The following is a 16678-nucleotide window of genomic DNA, read 5'->3' as shown; positions in this document are numbered from 1 at the left end:
TATCCTCATAATTGACTGTCAGACTATTTGATTACCTGAAGAAATATTATTGCAATTTGTGATGTTAACCATTTCCTGCGATAAGTATCAGGAAGGAACATAAATAATGTCCTCGACGAAAGGAGCATTAGCAGACCCTCCGTGACTGCAGAAGTCAACGCTGGGTCACTCTAAATTTAAAAAACAAATGATTTTCGGCTCAGGAACAGGAACAAATAAACAAAGTCCTTCACATCCTGGCCAACTGACCAACGGCAAGTGTCCTTGGGATACACCTCTCGTCCCTTTTTGATCTCCAGAGTCCGGAGTCCGGACCATTTCATAGACCACTTAATTTTGTCGCGTCCCCCCACTTTCCGAACCAGAAGCCGAAACGAGTCCCCTCAAAGGACACGAAGCACGGAGGCTATAAAAGCACGGATGCCTGGCAACGAACAGGCACAGTCTCTGGCGGACTACGGCCGTGTTGAATTGCCGGAACAAAATACGGAATTTTGGAGCGGATCAGGTTAAGGATATTACGATATACGCTGGCACACCTGTTGGAAAAAATGGAACTTAGCTAAACCAATCTTAGTGGCATGTCCTGGTTAAGATGTGAAATCTAGTGACCATCAAGTGCAGTTTGTCAGATTGTGAGTTAACCAGTGTCCGGATTCAGGTCCTGGTCCGTGCCCGCCTGCGCCTCTGTATCCGCGTCCGCGTGCTCGTCTGTGACGGTGTCAGTTTCGTTGAAAATAAAACTTTATTGCCATTGATGCCGTTAAGGATGCGCGCCACCAACTCCACCGCCTATGCCACTGCCACAGCCGCATTCTGTAGCGTCTACTTCGTCCTTCTCGGCTGTCAGAGGATCCATGGCAATCCTTTGGCCGCCGGAGCCGCTGCCTCCGTCCGTCGCCTGTCGGACACGATAAATATTGGATTCCTTGCTGAATATTCGCAGATGCGAGTGAGTAGCCAAGATTTCGCAAAAATAAAGCCACAATGGATACGAGAGAACAAAAATAGATTTCCGAGGAAATTTTAAACTCTATTTTTATTCTTTCGGAATGGATTAAACTTTCACTTTCAGGAGACTTAAATTCTTGACAAGATGTCTTTACAAATGTATATATTTTAAATATTTCAAATGGTATTATAGAGAAAGTTCTTAGTTAATTGTGTATGTGCATGCATAATACATCAATTCTGCACATTTGCAATTCAAATCACAAACTCATTTGGCCCACAAGTCAACGCATCTTGTCCCAAAAATATCAAGAAATTTATAGCTTTTTTGTGGCAAAAATGATAAGGAAGGTGCAGGAAAATTGTCCCTCGTCAAACACATCAATGTGCCACATCATTTGACAGAGTACCCTCATAAGTGGATAAAGTGGTACAGAATATAAGTGACCACAAAAAATTACTATTATAACTAAATCATTAAATTTGTTATCTTAAGTTCCCGTTAATTGAATGGCACTATAAATAAACACTTAGTTTTTAAATGAAAATTAGTGGAAACCCTTTGGGGCATGTCAGTGTGTTTTCCGCTTCGATCAGAGTCCCTTTCAACTTTTCCCATCACGTTTTGATTTTCCTTATGTTTTCCGACAGGGATTGACATGGCCATCTGGTCTTTGATGGAAAGCTAAGCCTACTAGAGATAAACAATGCTGATTTGGATATCCCTGGTAGGTTGATGGTAATCCCACCCAATCTCCTGCATAAGTCATTATTGGACCAAATTTAATTGGAAGAAAAACTAAAACCCATCACTTTGGGTACTCAGCATATATGACATCTAGTGATGTCCACAATTTATTTGAATGACTGCCAAACAATATAGAAAGCTTAACAGCAAATCCATCAACAAGTCCCAGTCCCAGTTATTGACTTTCCCACTCCATGTGCCGAATATAATAAAGGAATTTTTTTGTTTCATAAAAATATTGTTGACAAAAAAGATCCCTGTGGATTTTCAAATTGAATTTGCTTCTAACTATTGAGACCACTTGGCCTATTCAGCATTTATTTTTTAAAAAAGACTATGAAAACGCAATACTGACTAGTCACAAATATTTATATTTTCCATTTCCGCCTGTTATCGCCGCAATTTTCCTAGCTTTTCTTTTATTTCTCCCCAATGACCCATCAAGTTCCCGCCAAAGTTTCCCCTTGAGGTTTTTAAACCTAGAAACGATGTGCTTCATTAGTGAGTTGTAGAAAACTCCCACTCAGCACTGTGTAATGAATATATTTAATATCCCGGAAACAAATATTTATATGTGCCTGTTAAGTCTCTCAATGAAAATGTCCAGAATTCAGTAATTGACTTCGTAAAAACATCATTACCTCGAGTGGACACCATAAGGAAATGAAAAAACAGAAGTAAGAAAATGAGAGTCTTTCTCTTTATTGTGAAATCAATCCTTTTTAATTACGTTTTAATTGCTTTGAACTGTTTTTTTAAAAAACAGGAAAAATAAACCAAAAATTGTTGAAATTTCCAGACTGTTTAAGAGTGAATTCTGTGAAAAGAAACTGGAGATGATGACCATAAAGTAAAAGTGCTTTTACTTTAGTTGGTTTCTGACTTAAAGATTCTTTAAATAAATTACTCTGAGATTTGACAGACACCTTTTGGATGGCTTTAATTGTGGCTTTCATAAAAATAATTACAAGACCCTGAATATTTCATTTTTGGCCTGTAGTTGTCATAAATTTTGATCTGAATACCTATTGTAATCACGTTATAATTAAGACGGCCCTAGGCTGGTTTTTAATTACCATTTTGTCCTTCGTCAAGTTAATTACTTTGCTTTCATTAAAGCTCCCAAGTGCAAACAAAGAACTCCTTGTCTGCCATTCATAGACATCAAATTTTTTTATTTTAATTCCAATTAATATTCAATTCATTAAAAGATTATAAGTACAAACGTGTCTGCAGCGTTTCCGGCATTTATTAAAAAGAAAAATCATGATTCAATTTGGAACTGTTTGTTAAAGCTTCACAAAAATGTAACATGGAAAATCATGGGATTCAATAAATGTCATGAAAAGCAAATAGAAATTCAGGTATTCATGGCATTATTATTTTTAGCTAAAAATTGTGTGGCCCAAATCAAAACAAATATCAATTTTCGTCCCAAAATGCATTTATGATGGCATTTATGAAATGAGGCCACAAATGACAAGCTTTAGGCACAAAACGAGAAAAAATTTATAAAATATAATTTAATTTTCAGGCAAACCCAAATACCAAATGTGGGGCGGTAATCAATATGCAAATAATTACCAATTAATATTCATGAACGTAAAAACTTCTAACTAAAAAAGCAGGCGCTTGAGTTATTTTTAAAACAGTACTTTGGACCAGAATCTAAATTTTACAATATTACAAAAAATGATTGAAACCATATCCCGATGTATTCGCTACCATCGCTGCGGCTTCGTGTTCTTAATCCTCCAAGTGACCCTGATGCTGTCGCTGCTGGAGGTGCGGATAGAAATAGAGGCCACGCCAGGGCAGCAGACATTTAAGACCCGGATGTACGCGTTCTTGGATCCGATGGACCTGCTCTACAGCCCCTTGTATTCCGGGTTCGCCATGGGAGCCATGTTCTACGGTTATGGCCTGCTATACCTCCGCTCCAAGGGGCCCCTCGAAGGTTTCCTCTCCCGACTCCGCAGCTCGGCGATGTCCGTGTGGCAAAAGTGCAGTCCTCTGATGATCCTGCCCTGGTGCATAAAGATTGTCCAAGGCCTTTGCGTGGTCCCCGTCTGCCTGTGGCTGTGCCTCTTCAACGAAAATCTACCTCAGGCCGATCACTTTGTGCTGCTCGCACTTCTGGCTATCGTTTTATGGTTATATGTCCTGACACTGGCCATTACCAGCTTTATTCTGGCCATGCGTCTCAATATACGGCTGTTGCGTATCAGAACCATCGGTCGCAGCGACCACGAACTCCGGGCCTATGCCCAAGGAATTAACGAACTTCTGGGCTTTGAAATGTTGCTTGTCAATTAAATAATTTTTAATTTACAAAATAATAAATATTTATACTTGTTTGTTAGAATATGTAAGCTTTCTCTGTGGGATTAGGGACACCTTTTATTGCATTCTGTTGTGGGGCTTGATTAAAAATACCTTGAATTAAAATCCATTTTCCATTATCCAAAATCCATTATTAACTTCCCCAGTGAAACTATCGGGGTTTTTGGTATAAAATAATACAAGATTGCCACTCTGGCTTTTTTGGTGTTTCTTCTTTTTAGTGGCGTCGAGTTCAGTGAAGTTTTATTTCATTTAAAGGAACTTTTTTTGGTCTCGGTGGCATTTTAAATTGCATTCTTTTGTGACTTGAGAGTTTATAATTTAGAAATTCCTTAATTAAACTCCATGTTCTTATGAACTCTCCGCATAAATTTCTCTGCCAACATTCTCGGTTGGTGTTTGTCTTTGGCACTGTCATTATGAAAACATGCATTAATTAGGATCTTTTCACGCACAACTGCATCTTTAATTATAAAAGCAACAAGGCCCCTGACTTCAATTTAAATTCAAACAATTTGCAACAGGTGACGCTGGGAGGACTGCCACTCGCCGTGGAGGATGTGAATAAGAATCCGAGACTGTTGCTGGGAAAAAAATTGGCCTTCAAGCCCGTCGACATAGGCCACAAAATGAGCGCCTACCGTGTGAGGCCTTTGAGGTAATTCATGCAATTTAACCCACGACCCTCTGTGTCCTTTGAAATGGTTGCCTCATTTGGATACTCCGTTCCCAGGGCAATGACGCAGATGCGTGAGGCTGGGGTGACCGCCTTCATTGGACCGGACGAGAGCTGCACCACGGAGGCACTGCTGGCTTCCGCCTGGAACACCCCCATGCTATCATTTGTGAGTACTATGACAGGTGAACCATAAACTGGGTCACATAGGTTCAATTCAAAGTACTTCTCGACTTGACATTTGACAAGCGACAGCATTTTATTTCAAAAACTTACTCTTGAATTGACACTTAAACTGAAACTGCCAAAATGTAAAACGCTTCTTTTCAGGATTAAGAGTGTTTAAAGTTTGTCGGAGTGCTTAACCTACAAAACTTTCACAAAAACATCAAAAACATATAAAATCCAATAAAACTTTTCAACTCTGTTCAAAATTAAAGCTTTGAAAACATTCTTTAAACTTAATACAAATGTTTGTTTTAGAAATGCGCCGACTCTATAGTCTCCAATAAGAGTACCTTTCATACCTTTGCTCGAACTCTGGCCCCTGCCTCAAAGGTAGTGTATTAAATTCAAAAAAAAAACTTTATGTATGACTTGAAAATTCCCAAGGTCTCCAAAAGTGTGATAAGTTTGCTGAGTGCTTTTCATTGGAAAAAGTTTTCCATCGTTGTCAGTTCAAAACCAATCTTTGGTTCTGACGTGGCCCGAGCCATTCAGGTAAGGCATCAATGGTATTTGATTGGGATTTAATCTTAGTTATCCAAAAATAATACAGGAACTGGCTGAGGCAAGAAACTTTACCATCAGCCACTTTAAATACATATCCGATTATATACCAACCACGAAGACTTTATCGCAAATTGATAAAATTATTGAAGAGACATACCTAACAACTCGCAGTAAGGATTTGTATTGAGTTTTAATTCCCAACATCTTATTAAAAAATTAAACATTTAAATTAACTTATTTAACTCTTAAATAGTTTACGTATTCATTGGCGAGCACATAGCCATGGTTGACTTTGTGCGGGGCCTTCAGAATCGGCGACTTCTGGAAAGTGGGGACTACATTGTGGTTTCCGTTGATGACGAGATCTACGACTCCAATCGGAGAGTTAACTTTATGGAACGTAGTAAGTGGATTTTATGGCTCTTCCGGTCGGGACTAGATTTCTAATGCATGCACCATCTATTCCAGATTATTTAGATCCTTATATTAGAAAAGAAAAGAGCAAATCACTGGACAAAATCTCATTTCGTTCAGTTATAAAAATAAGCATGACATATCCACAAAACCCCCATATTCGGTAATTTATCTGACTCTTAGTTATATTTATAACTGTCAGTGTTTTTGTTGCGTCTTTCTCTTTCAATTTTAATGTGAATTTTTAAGTAGTGACGTTGTCCTTTAATACTGAAGCATGATTTGTAATATTTTCAGCGAAAACTTTAGCATTATTAAAACATTAATTGGTATTGCTATTAAACCAAACTTTGTTTTAAAACGTTATTCATTTAGCATGGAAAATAAATACAAATATTTTCAAAAGCAGTACTTAGCATTGCCGGTTATTTATTTTATTACAGCGATATTTGTTCTAAAATAAAAGACTATGCTCGGAAAACTCCATTTCTGGTTCCATATCACCAACGTGTGTTCGACAACATATCGGTATTATTGCTCCCTCTAAGCTCTATTTGTTAACCTGAATTGATTTTTTTTCGGGATTTATAATCTAGGTTCCTATATACGGTTTACACCTGTACGACAGTGTTATGATCTACGTCCGCGCCATATCAGAAGTCTTACAATTTGGAGGAGATATTTACGATGGAAACTTGGTGATGAGTCGCATTTTCAACAGATCCTATCACTCCATACAAGGATTCGATGTGAGTATGGTTTATGGATGGTATGGATTGGATACATCCCAGTACATATTATTTTAATCCTGTAAAAGGTGTATATTGATTCCAATGGAGATGCAGAGGGTAATTACACTGTGATAACCTTGCAAAACGATGTGGGCGCCACCTCAAGTGGTTCCCTGGCCAAGATGACGATGCAACCAGTGGGTTTCTTTGCGTATGATAAGAATTCCCTAATACCGGTTGGTTTATTATTAAGGCTTTATTAGTAAAACTTATAAATAAATATCATGAAAAATTCCCTAGGAGTTTCGTTACATAAAAAACGACAGACCCATTCAATGGCTCAATGGTCGTCCTCCTAGAGCTGAGCCTCTTTGCGGATTCCATGGCGAGCTTTGTCCTAGGAAAGGACTTGATTGGCGTTACCTAGTAACTGGTCCTCTCTGTGCCCTGGTGGTTGTAGTGGCCATTGCTTTGCTGATTAAGTAGGTTTGAATACTATTTCTTTTTAAATTTATGGAACAATTTGAAATATTTTTAAAGACATTATCGATACGAACAAACTTTGGCGGGACTCTTGTGGAAAGTCGATATGAAAGAGGTTACCATTATAAACCTAGGAGAATACAACAATCCAAGCAACAAAAATATTGTAGGTTATTGATGACATAATATCTATATGTTTATGTTAAATCAATCATATTTTATTCTATTTTAGTTTCAAGTTTGTCGACAAAGCCTCTTGGTAGTTGGAGAACCCAGCAAAAGATCGTTTACAAATATAGGTATACTTTTCAGTTTAATATTAAATATTATTTTAAATTAATAAGTCTTGTAGCTCTTTTTCGTGGCAATATTGTGGCCATGAGAAAGATTCATAAGAAGAATGTGGACATAACCCGATCCATTCGCAAGGAACTTAAAATAATGAGAGAAGTAACTTTGAAAGCAAACTTTTTATTAAATATTTTAAATAATTTAAAAATAATCTCAAGGTACGCCACGAGAACATTATTAACTTTATTGGGGCATCCACGGATCACGGATCGGTTATACTGTTCACCACCTATTGTGCCCGGGGTAGTCTGGAGGACGTGCTGGCCAATGAGGACCTTTATCTGGACCACATGTTCATCTCCTCGCTGGTGGCGGATATATTAAAGGGCATGATATATCTGCACGACTCTGAAATTATTTCTCATGGCAACCTGAGGTCCAGTAACTGCCTGATCGACTCTCGGTGGGTTTGTCAGATCTCTGACTTTGGGCTTCACGAACTGAAGGCCGGACAAGATGAGCCCAATAAGTAAGCTTCAAATGTACCTTATTTTTATTGCCATTTCGTATTCACTCTGTTCTTTATAATAATGGATACAAATAATCACATTTTCTGAATGCCGTGTCGCAGGAGTGAACTGGAAGTGAAACGTGCCCTGTGCATGGCGCCGGAGCTTTTGCGGGATGACTATCGACCTCCTCGAGGCACCCAGAAGGGGGATGTCTATTCCTTTGGGATACTGCTCTACGAGATGATTGGCCGCAAGGGTCCTTGGGGCGAAACCACCTACTCGAAGGAGGGTAGGACATTTGGCATTTGAGAAATGATTTCGTCCCGAAATAGAATTTGTATTTTACACTTTCAGAGATAATTCATTTTGTCAAATGTCCGGAACTGCTGCAGCACGGCATATTTCGTCCGGCCTTGACGCACACGCACTTGGAAATTCCGGAGTATATTCGCAAGTGTCTGTGTGAGTGCTGGGATGAGGATCCGGAAGCAAGGCCAGATATTCGACTAATTCGCATGCACTTGAAGGAGTTGCAGGCGGGATTGTAAGCTTTTTAAATTTTTAAACTAAAATTCTCTATTAAAGTAAAACTATTTTTAAAGGAAACCCAACATATTTGATAACATGCTGTCCATAATGGAAAAGTATGCTTATAATCTGGAGGGCCTTGTCCAGGAACGGACTAATCTGTTGTATGAGGAGAAAAAGAAAACCGATATGCTACTCTATCAAATGCTGCCCAGGTAACTCACTTATAAATTTATTATTAATTTATTAACATATTAAAAAAAACTATAAAATAAAGGCCTGTTGCTGAACTTCTTAAACGTGGTGATCCCGTAGAGGCAGAGTGCTTTGATTGTGTTACTATACTCTTTAGTGACATTGTGGGTTTCACAGAACTCTGTACCACCAGCACTCCTTTCCAGGTGGTCGAAATGCTAAACGAATGGTACACCTGTTGCGATTCAATTATTTCCAACTATGATGTTTACAAGGTGGTACTTATAATATAATTTCCTAAGCTTTAGCTAGACTTATTAGTTGTTTTTAAGGTTGAGACCATAGGAGATGCTTATATGGTTGTTTCTGGTCTACCATTGCCAAATGGCAATCGTCATGCCGGGGAAATAGCCTCATTGGCACTTCATCTTTTGGAGACAGTTGGAAACCTAAAGATCCGGCACAAGCCCACTGAAACGGTCCAGCTACGTATTGGAGTTCATTCTGGTCCCTGTGCCGCCGGTGTTGTGGGTCGAAAGGTGAGTTTCTCTGCAATTTCCTTCAGAAAACAGCGGGTATAATCCTTTGATTAGATGCCCAGGTATTGCCTCTTTGGAGACACTGTGAATACAGCCTCCAGAATGGAAAGCACTGGAGAGTCCATGAAGATTCACATTTCCGAAGCCACCAACCAACTTCTCCAGACGATTGGTGGCTACGTCTGCATCGAAAGAGGGTTAACCAACATTAAGGTAGGTTCGAAGGGTTCTTGGAAACTTTAGGAAAAATGACACCTATTTTTTTTTTAGGGAAAAGGCGACATGCGAACCTATTGGCTGACGAATCAACAACATTCCGAGCTCACACCGGATCTTATCAGTACAGTGGACACGCTGGACAGTTACTGTGCCTTTGGCAGAGCTAGTTTGGAGCCATCCCCACATCAGTACTGCGGTTCAGCTACGAACTCCTCCCGGTTGAGTTCCTGCAATTGTGCCACCAAATGTCTATATAGCCGCCGATCCGATGATAATGTCACAAACTCCCACAACACTTCGGAGTTTCAAAAACTAAGCGAACCCACGCCGATGAACTGCAACCATTTGTGTGTTTGCCGATTGAATGGCAGCCAGGTTTTTAATAATCGAAGTCCCCGATCGGCTCCGAGTATTACTTTTAAGATATAAGAGTTCAATTATATTAGACTTAAGATTTCCATGCAGTTAATATCAAGCTGAATTTTAAATGTTCAAGGAATTCTTCCAACAGACTGAGTAAGTTATTGTAAAATATTATAATACTTAATCATGATCAGGTTTTAATAAATTTTAAGTGCTTTTTAATTATTTTTATTTTTTCTTGAATAACAGTTAACATTAGCTTAGTGGCGTTCTTCTTTTATTACCATATCACTCAAAAATGTTCAATTTGTCCGTCCAATCATGTTTGAAATGTGATTCAAATATATTAATTTTAAAATAATACATAAATCCTTACTCAGTCTGTTGGTAGAACCGAAAATAAGTGTCCAAAACTTGTTTATCAATAAAATAACATTTTTTATAGCCGTTCAAAAAACTCGGTCCTTTTTCTTTTGTACAAATGTATTAAATATAACTTTTATCAGTTTTCAGAGATTTTAAAGTTATTTTTCAGGGACTGCCAGCACTCGTAGTAAGCAGCATCTAGTTTCTGGCAAGTTTCTTCGCCCCATTTGGTAACCGCCAAACTTAAAGATGATTCGAACATAAAAGCCTTCCAAATAAATGAGAAAGATATTAAAGATTTCCGGCTAAATTATAGCACATACCTGAGTGCCCTCGGCGACTCGCTCCGGAACCAATTTGGCCTTTGAGGCACCATAGAAGCACTTGACATCCGGTCCGTGCGGAGTCATCATCGAATGGAGGGTGGCCCCGCCGGCGGCAAAGCCCTCCTCCTTGGCCTCGTACTTGCCCAGGATGAGGCCCATAAACTCGCTCATGCAGTTTCCTAGTTTGATGAATAAAAAATATTAAAACCAGAGTAATGTAATATGAGCTTCGAACTCACTGTGATAGTAGGGCGGTCGGAAAGTGTGCTCCTGAACAGACCAACGTGGGGGAAAGATCACAAAGTCGGCAATCGCAGTTCCGGCTCTCAAGCTAGGACAGGTGAGTACGGTAAAGATACTGGGATCACAGTGATCAAAGCTGACCGAGTTGATGACCATAAACTTGGCCAAGTCGTATTTGTAGGGCACATAGTTGCCATGCCAGGCCACCACATCGAAGACAGTGTGGTTCTGTTTGGCCACGAAAAGGCTTCCCTGGAACTTGGATATAACCTGGAAGTCTGTAAAGGATAAAGTGAGGCTAGTACTATTTTAAAATTGTATATAAACCGTATATTACTCACCCTTAATTTCTTTATCACTAAACCAAGCCACTGGAGTTTCGAAATCTCTAGGATTTGCCAAACCATTGGCTCCAATCGGTCCCAAATCGGGCAACACAAAGTGTCCATCGTAAACCTCCAGAATGTACCCCCTAAAAGGGATTTAAAGTTCCCTTACATTATTTTATTTAAAGGTTTCTCTGGAATGGACTCACCTGGAAGGCTTATTCACATTGACGGCAAACCGAATGCCCTGGGGAATAACACAAATCTCATTGGGAGCTACCGACATTCTTCCCAATTCTGTGGTTATGTCCAAGGTTCCTTCCTGGGGCACTAAAATAATCTATATATAGAAACTCTATAACTTCCAAGTGAAATAAAATTATACTTACCGATTAAGAAATCACCATCACTATTGTAGAAAGCCGAGGAGTCCATGGAGGCATTGCAGGAGAATATGTGCACGGCGAGACCATGACGAGATCTGGGATCTCCAGCGCCACAAACCGTGTGCAAACCCTCCACAAAGTTTACAGTCTTTCCATCCTCAGGCAGATCAAAGGGCTTCCAACGCATCTAAGAACAATAAATAAGAAATAGATTTATAAATGTGGAACTAAAATATAAATCCATGGATTAATACCTGATTTGGATTTGGAGGCTGTTCATCCCAGTTTTGACGAAAGTATTTGGCTCCCTTGAAGGGTTGGAAAGGTAGGTGGACGGCTGATGGCAGCTTCCTGTAGAGCCAGGTGCGCACGTTCTCGGTTCTGGGAGCTGTGAAGGCACTGCCGGAGAGCTGCTCCGCATACAGATTGTAGGGGCACACCTGGGGAGAGTTCTGGGCCACGGGCAGGGCATTGGGACAGCGCTCATCCTCGGAGGAAAAGTGCGAGCCGAAGCCGGAGAGGTACTGCAATATAAAAAAATACCATTTTTATCAACCCTATGATGTATGATTCTTAAGACTTTTTCAGAGTACTTTGTTGTATATTTAATCTTTATGATTTCTTGATAAACAGAAAGCCTGAAAGATATTTTTATCTTTATTTAAATAAACACTAAACTGAATCTACCTGCAGATGCTTATAAGATCCATGATGCTGGAGAAACTTGGTCTTGGTCTTGGTCTGTGGTCTGTGCCATTAAGTCTTGCAACAAGACGATTTCCACATCCCAGCCTAGTATCCATTGCTGGTTATGTGAAAACGTCGTGCACGCCAAGTGTGCCGGTTTCACTGCATCAGTTTCGGATGCCATTTCCCGTAGGTCTGGGATACATTATTGTTGCGAAAATTGTCGTGCTGTGCAAGGCGAAATGAGGTCGTTCATGAGACAGACCAAAAATGGATTTAAAGAGCTGATCACTGGTTTTCGTAAAATCAATGACCAGCTCTGTGCGCTTGACACTCAATTTAGTGGCCTTCAGCTGCTAAATGAGTCCCCTAAGCGTAAGAAATCCGCTGTTTCTGATCCGCCTCAGCCAGCTCAGCCGACATTAATGCAGCCGCTCATAACTCTGGCCACCCCAAGGGCCTTAACTGAGAAAAATTCGTCAGAATTTCTCAGGGATAATGAGCAATTGTCCGATATGTCCGCCATGGCATCCCTTCAAGTGATGCCACAGGTCCTAGGGAACGAAACCCCCATTAGGGTCACCCAAAAGGGTATTCCACAGTCCGGACCACCGGCACCGACTGATGCTGCAGTTCTTGTACCTGCGACACCAAAACCCTTACAGGTGATTCCTCCATCGAAACATATATTTGTTTCTCGGCTTGCCCCTGATACTTCAGAGATTGATATCTCGGCTTATATCAAAGCCAAAACTAAAGCCGATATAAAGGTGGAGGACATACAAAAATTTAAATACAATTATACAAGGCGCACGTCTTCTTTCAAGATTCGTGTGCCCGCGCTGATGTTCAAGACGATTTGTTCTCCCAGTTTTTGGCCAGAGAATCTTTTCGTCCAAGAACATCAGCCTAGTTCCGTTAAAAAAAAAGTTAATAAACCAGTGGGAGTGAGACTTCCCAATATCGGAACCACTGACCAACCCTCCACCTCTTCTTTGGCCTCTAACCCAAAAAACTAATTTCCTCACTAACTCTTACCTATCAGAATACTAGGGGGCTACGTAGCAAACTCCCCAAGCTATATTCTGATAGTTCTTTCTTTGCATCCCATATAATAGCATTTACAGAAACTTGGTTAAATCCGGAGATCTTTAGCTCCGAAGTTTTTCCAAGTAAGTACACCACTTTTAGACGGGATCGATCTCAGCGAAGAGGAGGTGGAGTCCTCATTTCGGTAGACTCTACTTTTGCTTCTGAAGAGGTGAAATCCCAAGAGTTTGGTGACATAGAATTTATTTGCGTTAAAATCACTATGTCCGTGAAAGCTTTATACATTACATGTTCATATATACCTCCTATGTCTGAACCGCCCACATATTGGCAGCATTTGTCCGCTATTCGATACGTCTCTAATCTTATGACGGATCGTGACCAACTCGTAGCGGTGGGCGACTTTAATATCCCAGAATTAAAGTGGTCCAACGTCGATAACTCACCATCTTTGTCACTTATAACTTACCATGACTTCACCGCGGGCATGTTTGACATGTCCCTAGGTCAGATCAATCATGTCAGAAATTCGCTAGGTCGGCTCTTAGACTTATGTTTTGTATCTGATCCAGATGGTACCGCTCTCTCCAGAGCTTTTCCCCTTTCAGCCCCAGAGGATCCATATCACCCCACGCTGGAGGTCTCAATCGAAACCACTCCTGGTATCGATCAGATGTCTCCGAGCGTGGTAAATAAGATTCGCTGTTTCCGTAAAGCTGATTTTCAAAAACTTAATAGCCTTATCGATACATTTGACTGGTCTGATATTCTGGCGTGCACTGATCTTAATGTCACTTTAGAAAAATTTTATTTTACTTTAAATACATTTTTTGACTCATGTGTGCCTTGGAAACATCCGTCCGCTTCAACAAATCCTCCTTGGTATACAAGGTCCCTCACTAACCTAAAAAATAAAAAAAATAAGCTTTTACTTAAATATAAAAAAACCTGCAGTAGTGTTGATTTCTCAAGATACCTACTAGCTCGGTCGAATTTTACCGTGCATAACGCTGAATGTTATAGGAATTATATTGACCGCTGCCGGATTCAATTTACTCAGGATCCAAAGCAGTTTTATAATTTTGTAAACACTAAGCGTAAACACGTATCTTTTTCACCTCTGCTTATGTTTGAAAATTCCTCTGCGACTTCGGATCAGGCCATTGCCGATCTATTCGCAGAATTTTTTCAAACAACTTATTCTCCTCCTAAATTGACTGATCAGCCTTATGCATATAACATTCAAGCAGCAAATCTTATTTTCTGTCCGTCTTTTTCTGAGAGCAACTTATTATCTGGTCTTTTAAGGGTAAAACCCATTTATTCGCCAGGCCCCGACGGAGTACCAGGCTGTGTGCTAAAATACTGCGCCAGGGCTCTGTGCAAACCTCTTCTAAGACTTTTCAACTTATCTTTGGAAACCTCGATTTTTCCCCTTAAGTGGAAGGAATCATTTATAATTCCCCTACATAAAAAGGGGAAAAAGTCCGAGGCTGCCAACTACAGAGGCATCTCTAAGTTGTCGGCAATTCCAAAGTTATTTGAAAAATTAATTACCCCTCATTTGCAACACCTTTGCTCTTCGATCATCACTCCTTGTCAGCATGGCTTTATTAAGCGTCGCTCCACCACCACAAACTTATTGGAGTTGACATCCTTTGTCATAGACGGCTTTTGTAAGGGATATCAAACCGATGTAATTTACACAGACTTCAGCAAAGCATTTGATTCAGTTAATCACTCACTTTTGTTGAGTAAACTGAATATGCTGGGTTTTCCTAAAGACCTCTTAACGTGGATCTCCAGCTACCTAGATGGAAGGACACAAAGAGTCTTATTTAAAAACATACAGTCCCGTCTGGTCCGTGCTACATCCGGCGTCCCTCAAGGAAGTCATCTTGGCCCGTTATTATTTACGCTTTTTATAAACGACTTGCCCCCTGCTTTAACGAACTCTCTAGTTCTTATGTATGCAGATGATGTAAAGCTTTGTCTTCAGTATAAATCCATCTCTGCCCAATGCAGTCTTCAGTCTGACCTTGATAACTTTCAAAAATGGTGTTTGGCTAATGATTTAATACTTAATGGATCAAAATGCAAGCATATGTCTTTTTATCGTTCTTGCCCTCTGCAAGCTACGTATTCCATTAATGGGATTGCCTTAGAAAAATTAACCCAGGTTAATGATCTCGGCATCCTATTAGACATAAAACTTAAATTTGCCGACCATATTTCCTTAATGGTTAATAAGGCTAAAGGAGTCCTTGGTTTTATTAAAAGGTGGTCAAAAGAATTTAATGACCCCTATATAACCAAAACTTTATTCATTTCTTTGGTCCGTCCGATACTAGAGTACGGTTCATGTGTCTGGAGTCCCCAATATGGAGTACATAAGGACCGCATAGAATCCGTACAAAAGAACTTTTTAATATTTGCACTTAGAGGTCTATACTGGGATGCAAATCTTCAGCTTCCATCCTACAGTAGCAGACTTTTACTTATTAACTTACCTAGCTTAACAAATCGTAGGACAATGCTCGGTGTAGTTTTTCTGCAAAACCTTATCAACGGGGATGTAGATAGCCAGCATTTACTAACACGCTTAAATTTCAACATTCCTAATAGAAGGACTCGAAACTTTAGTCCTCTGTTCCTTAGCCGTTGTAGTTCGACATATGCACTGCATGACCCTTTTAGGGTATTATGTTCGAACTACAATGGTCTCTACTCTATTACATCTCTTTCCTGTCCCTCTAATTTAAAATATAGAATTTTAAATTTCCTTACTAACTCCTCTTAGCTTAATAATTAACAAATAACTTAATATACTCTAACAAATCGTTTCTTGAGCGCCCCTCGGTCGTCTGGGCCTCTAAGCTTTATGATGAATACAGGAATGCTAGCTGATGCTCTTATTGATGCACAAGCCATTTCCAAATTCTGAAAGACCGCGAAAAAAAAAAAAAAAAAAAAAAAAAAAAAAACTTGTTTTTAATATCGGAACTGGGTGTTATATATTCAAATCGAACGGCACGCGCCCTGAGAAGCACATTTATCCAATGACTTGCTTTATTTTTAATGTATTTTAATCGACAATAACAAATTATATTTAAAATAAATATTTCACTAAACATTTTCTAGTAACGCTTTATAATCCACGCTTCACGTAATCCACAGGAATATGTAATCCTCTCTAGAAACTTTTATAAGCTTACCTTATACTGCGCCATGTCTGATCCTTCTCGGGTTAAAAGTATCACTGAAGCTCGACGACGACCAAGAGCCTCTATTTATATAGGCCGGGCCAGGTCAGGCCACTGGTTCTCCGGCAAACAAGATAGCGAGTGTTTTGAATACTGGCCGGAGAAACTAGTCTTCGGCCAGTCCCCTAAAAATGTGCCAAATGATACGAGAGGCAAACACCTGCCCCCCAACGCTTGTTTATGCGTGTGGAGAGCAGTGGGGATTGTTTTGATTCAGTTACCAACTAAACCCACTCAGGGGGCTATAACCCATACGTTTTGCATAGAGGTTTTACAGGTTTATTCGAATAAGGGGGCTATATGTTT

General features: G+C 39.8%; 4 protein-coding genes across 5 annotated transcripts; 3 read left to right on the top strand and 1 right to left on the bottom strand.

Moving 5' to 3' along the window:
* The first annotated feature begins 769 nt into the window (after window positions 1–769).
* Window positions 770–4914, top strand: LOC138925763 (guanylate cyclase 32E-like). Its single transcript, XM_070277041.1, has 3 exons — window positions 770–952; window positions 4567–4700; window positions 4776–4914. The coding sequence occupies exons 1-3, from the start codon at window positions 770–772 to the stop codon at window positions 4912–4914; spliced, it is 456 nt and encodes a 151-aa protein (XP_070133142.1).
* On the top strand, window positions 3308–4064 carry LOC108132400 (uncharacterized). Its single transcript, XM_017251814.3, has one exon. It carries the CDS (start codon window positions 3392–3394, stop codon window positions 4013–4015), a length of 624 nt encoding a protein of 207 aa, XP_017107303.2. The 5' UTR covers window positions 3308–3391; the 3' UTR covers window positions 4016–4064.
* Window positions 4915–5502: 588 nt separating the features above from the next.
* On the top strand, window positions 5503–9948 carry LOC108132205 (Guanylyl cyclase at 32E). 2 transcript variants are annotated; one of them, XM_017251530.3, is made up of 18 exons: window positions 5503–5620; window positions 5704–5853; window positions 5919–6027; window positions 6308–6392; window positions 6461–6613; window positions 6682–6831; window positions 6896–7077; window positions 7136–7244; window positions 7311–7377; window positions 7431–7528; window positions 7588–7898; window positions 8001–8170; window positions 8236–8425; window positions 8484–8624; window positions 8687–8879; window positions 8937–9143; window positions 9198–9356; window positions 9414–9946. In XM_017251530.3, exons 2-18 carry the CDS (start codon window positions 5733–5735, stop codon window positions 9789–9791), a joined length of 2823 nt encoding a protein of 940 aa, XP_017107019.3. In that variant the 5' UTR covers window positions 5503–5620; window positions 5704–5732; the 3' UTR covers window positions 9792–9946. The 2 variants fall into 2 exon arrangements, with proteins under 2 accessions (XP_017107019.3, XP_070133960.1); XM_070277859.1 differs by lacking the exons at window positions 5503–5620; window positions 5704–5853; window positions 6308–6392 and having other exon boundaries at window positions 9414–9948.
* A 50-nt stretch (window positions 9949–9998) lies between these two features.
* hgo (homogentisate 1,2-dioxygenase) lies at window positions 9999–16391 on the bottom strand. The gene is made up of 8 exons (XM_017251813.3): window positions 16325–16391; window positions 11627–11896; window positions 11376–11559; window positions 11196–11316; window positions 11002–11132; window positions 10657–10938; window positions 10415–10596; window positions 9999–10359 (listed from the first exon to the last, which is right to left on the bottom strand). Exons 1-8 carry the CDS (start codon window positions 16337–16339, stop codon window positions 10228–10230), a joined length of 1317 nt encoding a protein of 438 aa, XP_017107302.2. The 5' UTR covers window positions 16340–16391; the 3' UTR covers window positions 9999–10227.
* Window positions 16392–16678: the final 287 nt, after the last annotated feature.

Source organism: Drosophila bipectinata, chromosome 2L (assembly GCF_030179905.1).
Source record: "Drosophila bipectinata strain 14024-0381.07 chromosome 2L, DbipHiC1v2, whole genome shotgun sequence".
Taxonomy (NCBI): domain Eukaryota; kingdom Metazoa; phylum Arthropoda; class Insecta; order Diptera; family Drosophilidae; genus Drosophila; species Drosophila bipectinata.
Note: the sequence above shows the minus strand (reverse complement) of the source record. Positions and strands in the feature narration are given on the sequence as shown.

What these genes read in the sequence shown, in the direction of transcription:
- LOC138925763 (XM_070277041.1), top strand. Translation starts at nt 770, where the DNA reads ATGCGCGCCACCAACTCCACCGCCTATGCCACTGCCACAGCCGCATTC. An exon ending in CTGAATATTCGCAGATGCGA is followed by an intron (nt 953 to 4,566) that starts GTGAGTAGCCAA and finishes AATTTGCAACAG; the next exon opens with GTGACGCTGGGAGGACTGCC. An exon ending in TACCGTGTGAGGCCTTTGAG is followed by an intron (nt 4,701 to 4,775) that starts GTAATTCATGCA and finishes CTCCGTTCCCAG; the next exon opens with GGCAATGACGCAGATGCGTG.
- LOC108132400 (XM_017251814.3), top strand. Translation starts at nt 3,392, where the DNA reads ATGATTGAAACCATATCCCGATGTATTCGCTACCATCGCTGCGGCTTC.
- LOC108132205 (XM_017251530.3), top strand. Translation starts at nt 5,733, where the DNA reads ATGGTTGACTTTGTGCGGGGCCTTCAGAATCGGCGACTTCTGGAAAGT. An exon ending in GGACAAGATGAGCCCAATAA is followed by an intron (nt 7,899 to 8,000) that starts GTAAGCTTCAAA and finishes GCCGTGTCGCAG; the next exon opens with GAGTGAACTGGAAGTGAAAC. An exon ending in CTCTATCAAATGCTGCCCAG is followed by an intron (nt 8,625 to 8,686) that starts GTAACTCACTTA and finishes TATAAAATAAAG; the next exon opens with GCCTGTTGCTGAACTTCTTA.
- hgo (XM_017251813.3), bottom strand. An exon ending in AATGTGAATAAGCCTTCCAG is followed by an intron (nt 11,133 to 11,195) that starts GTGAGTCCATTC and finishes AATCCCTTTTAG; the next exon opens with GGGGTACATTCTGGAGGTTT. An exon ending in CCGACCGCCCTACTATCACA is followed by an intron (nt 10,597 to 10,656) that starts GTGAGTTCGAAG and finishes TCATCAAACTAG; the next exon opens with GAAACTGCATGAGCGAGTTT.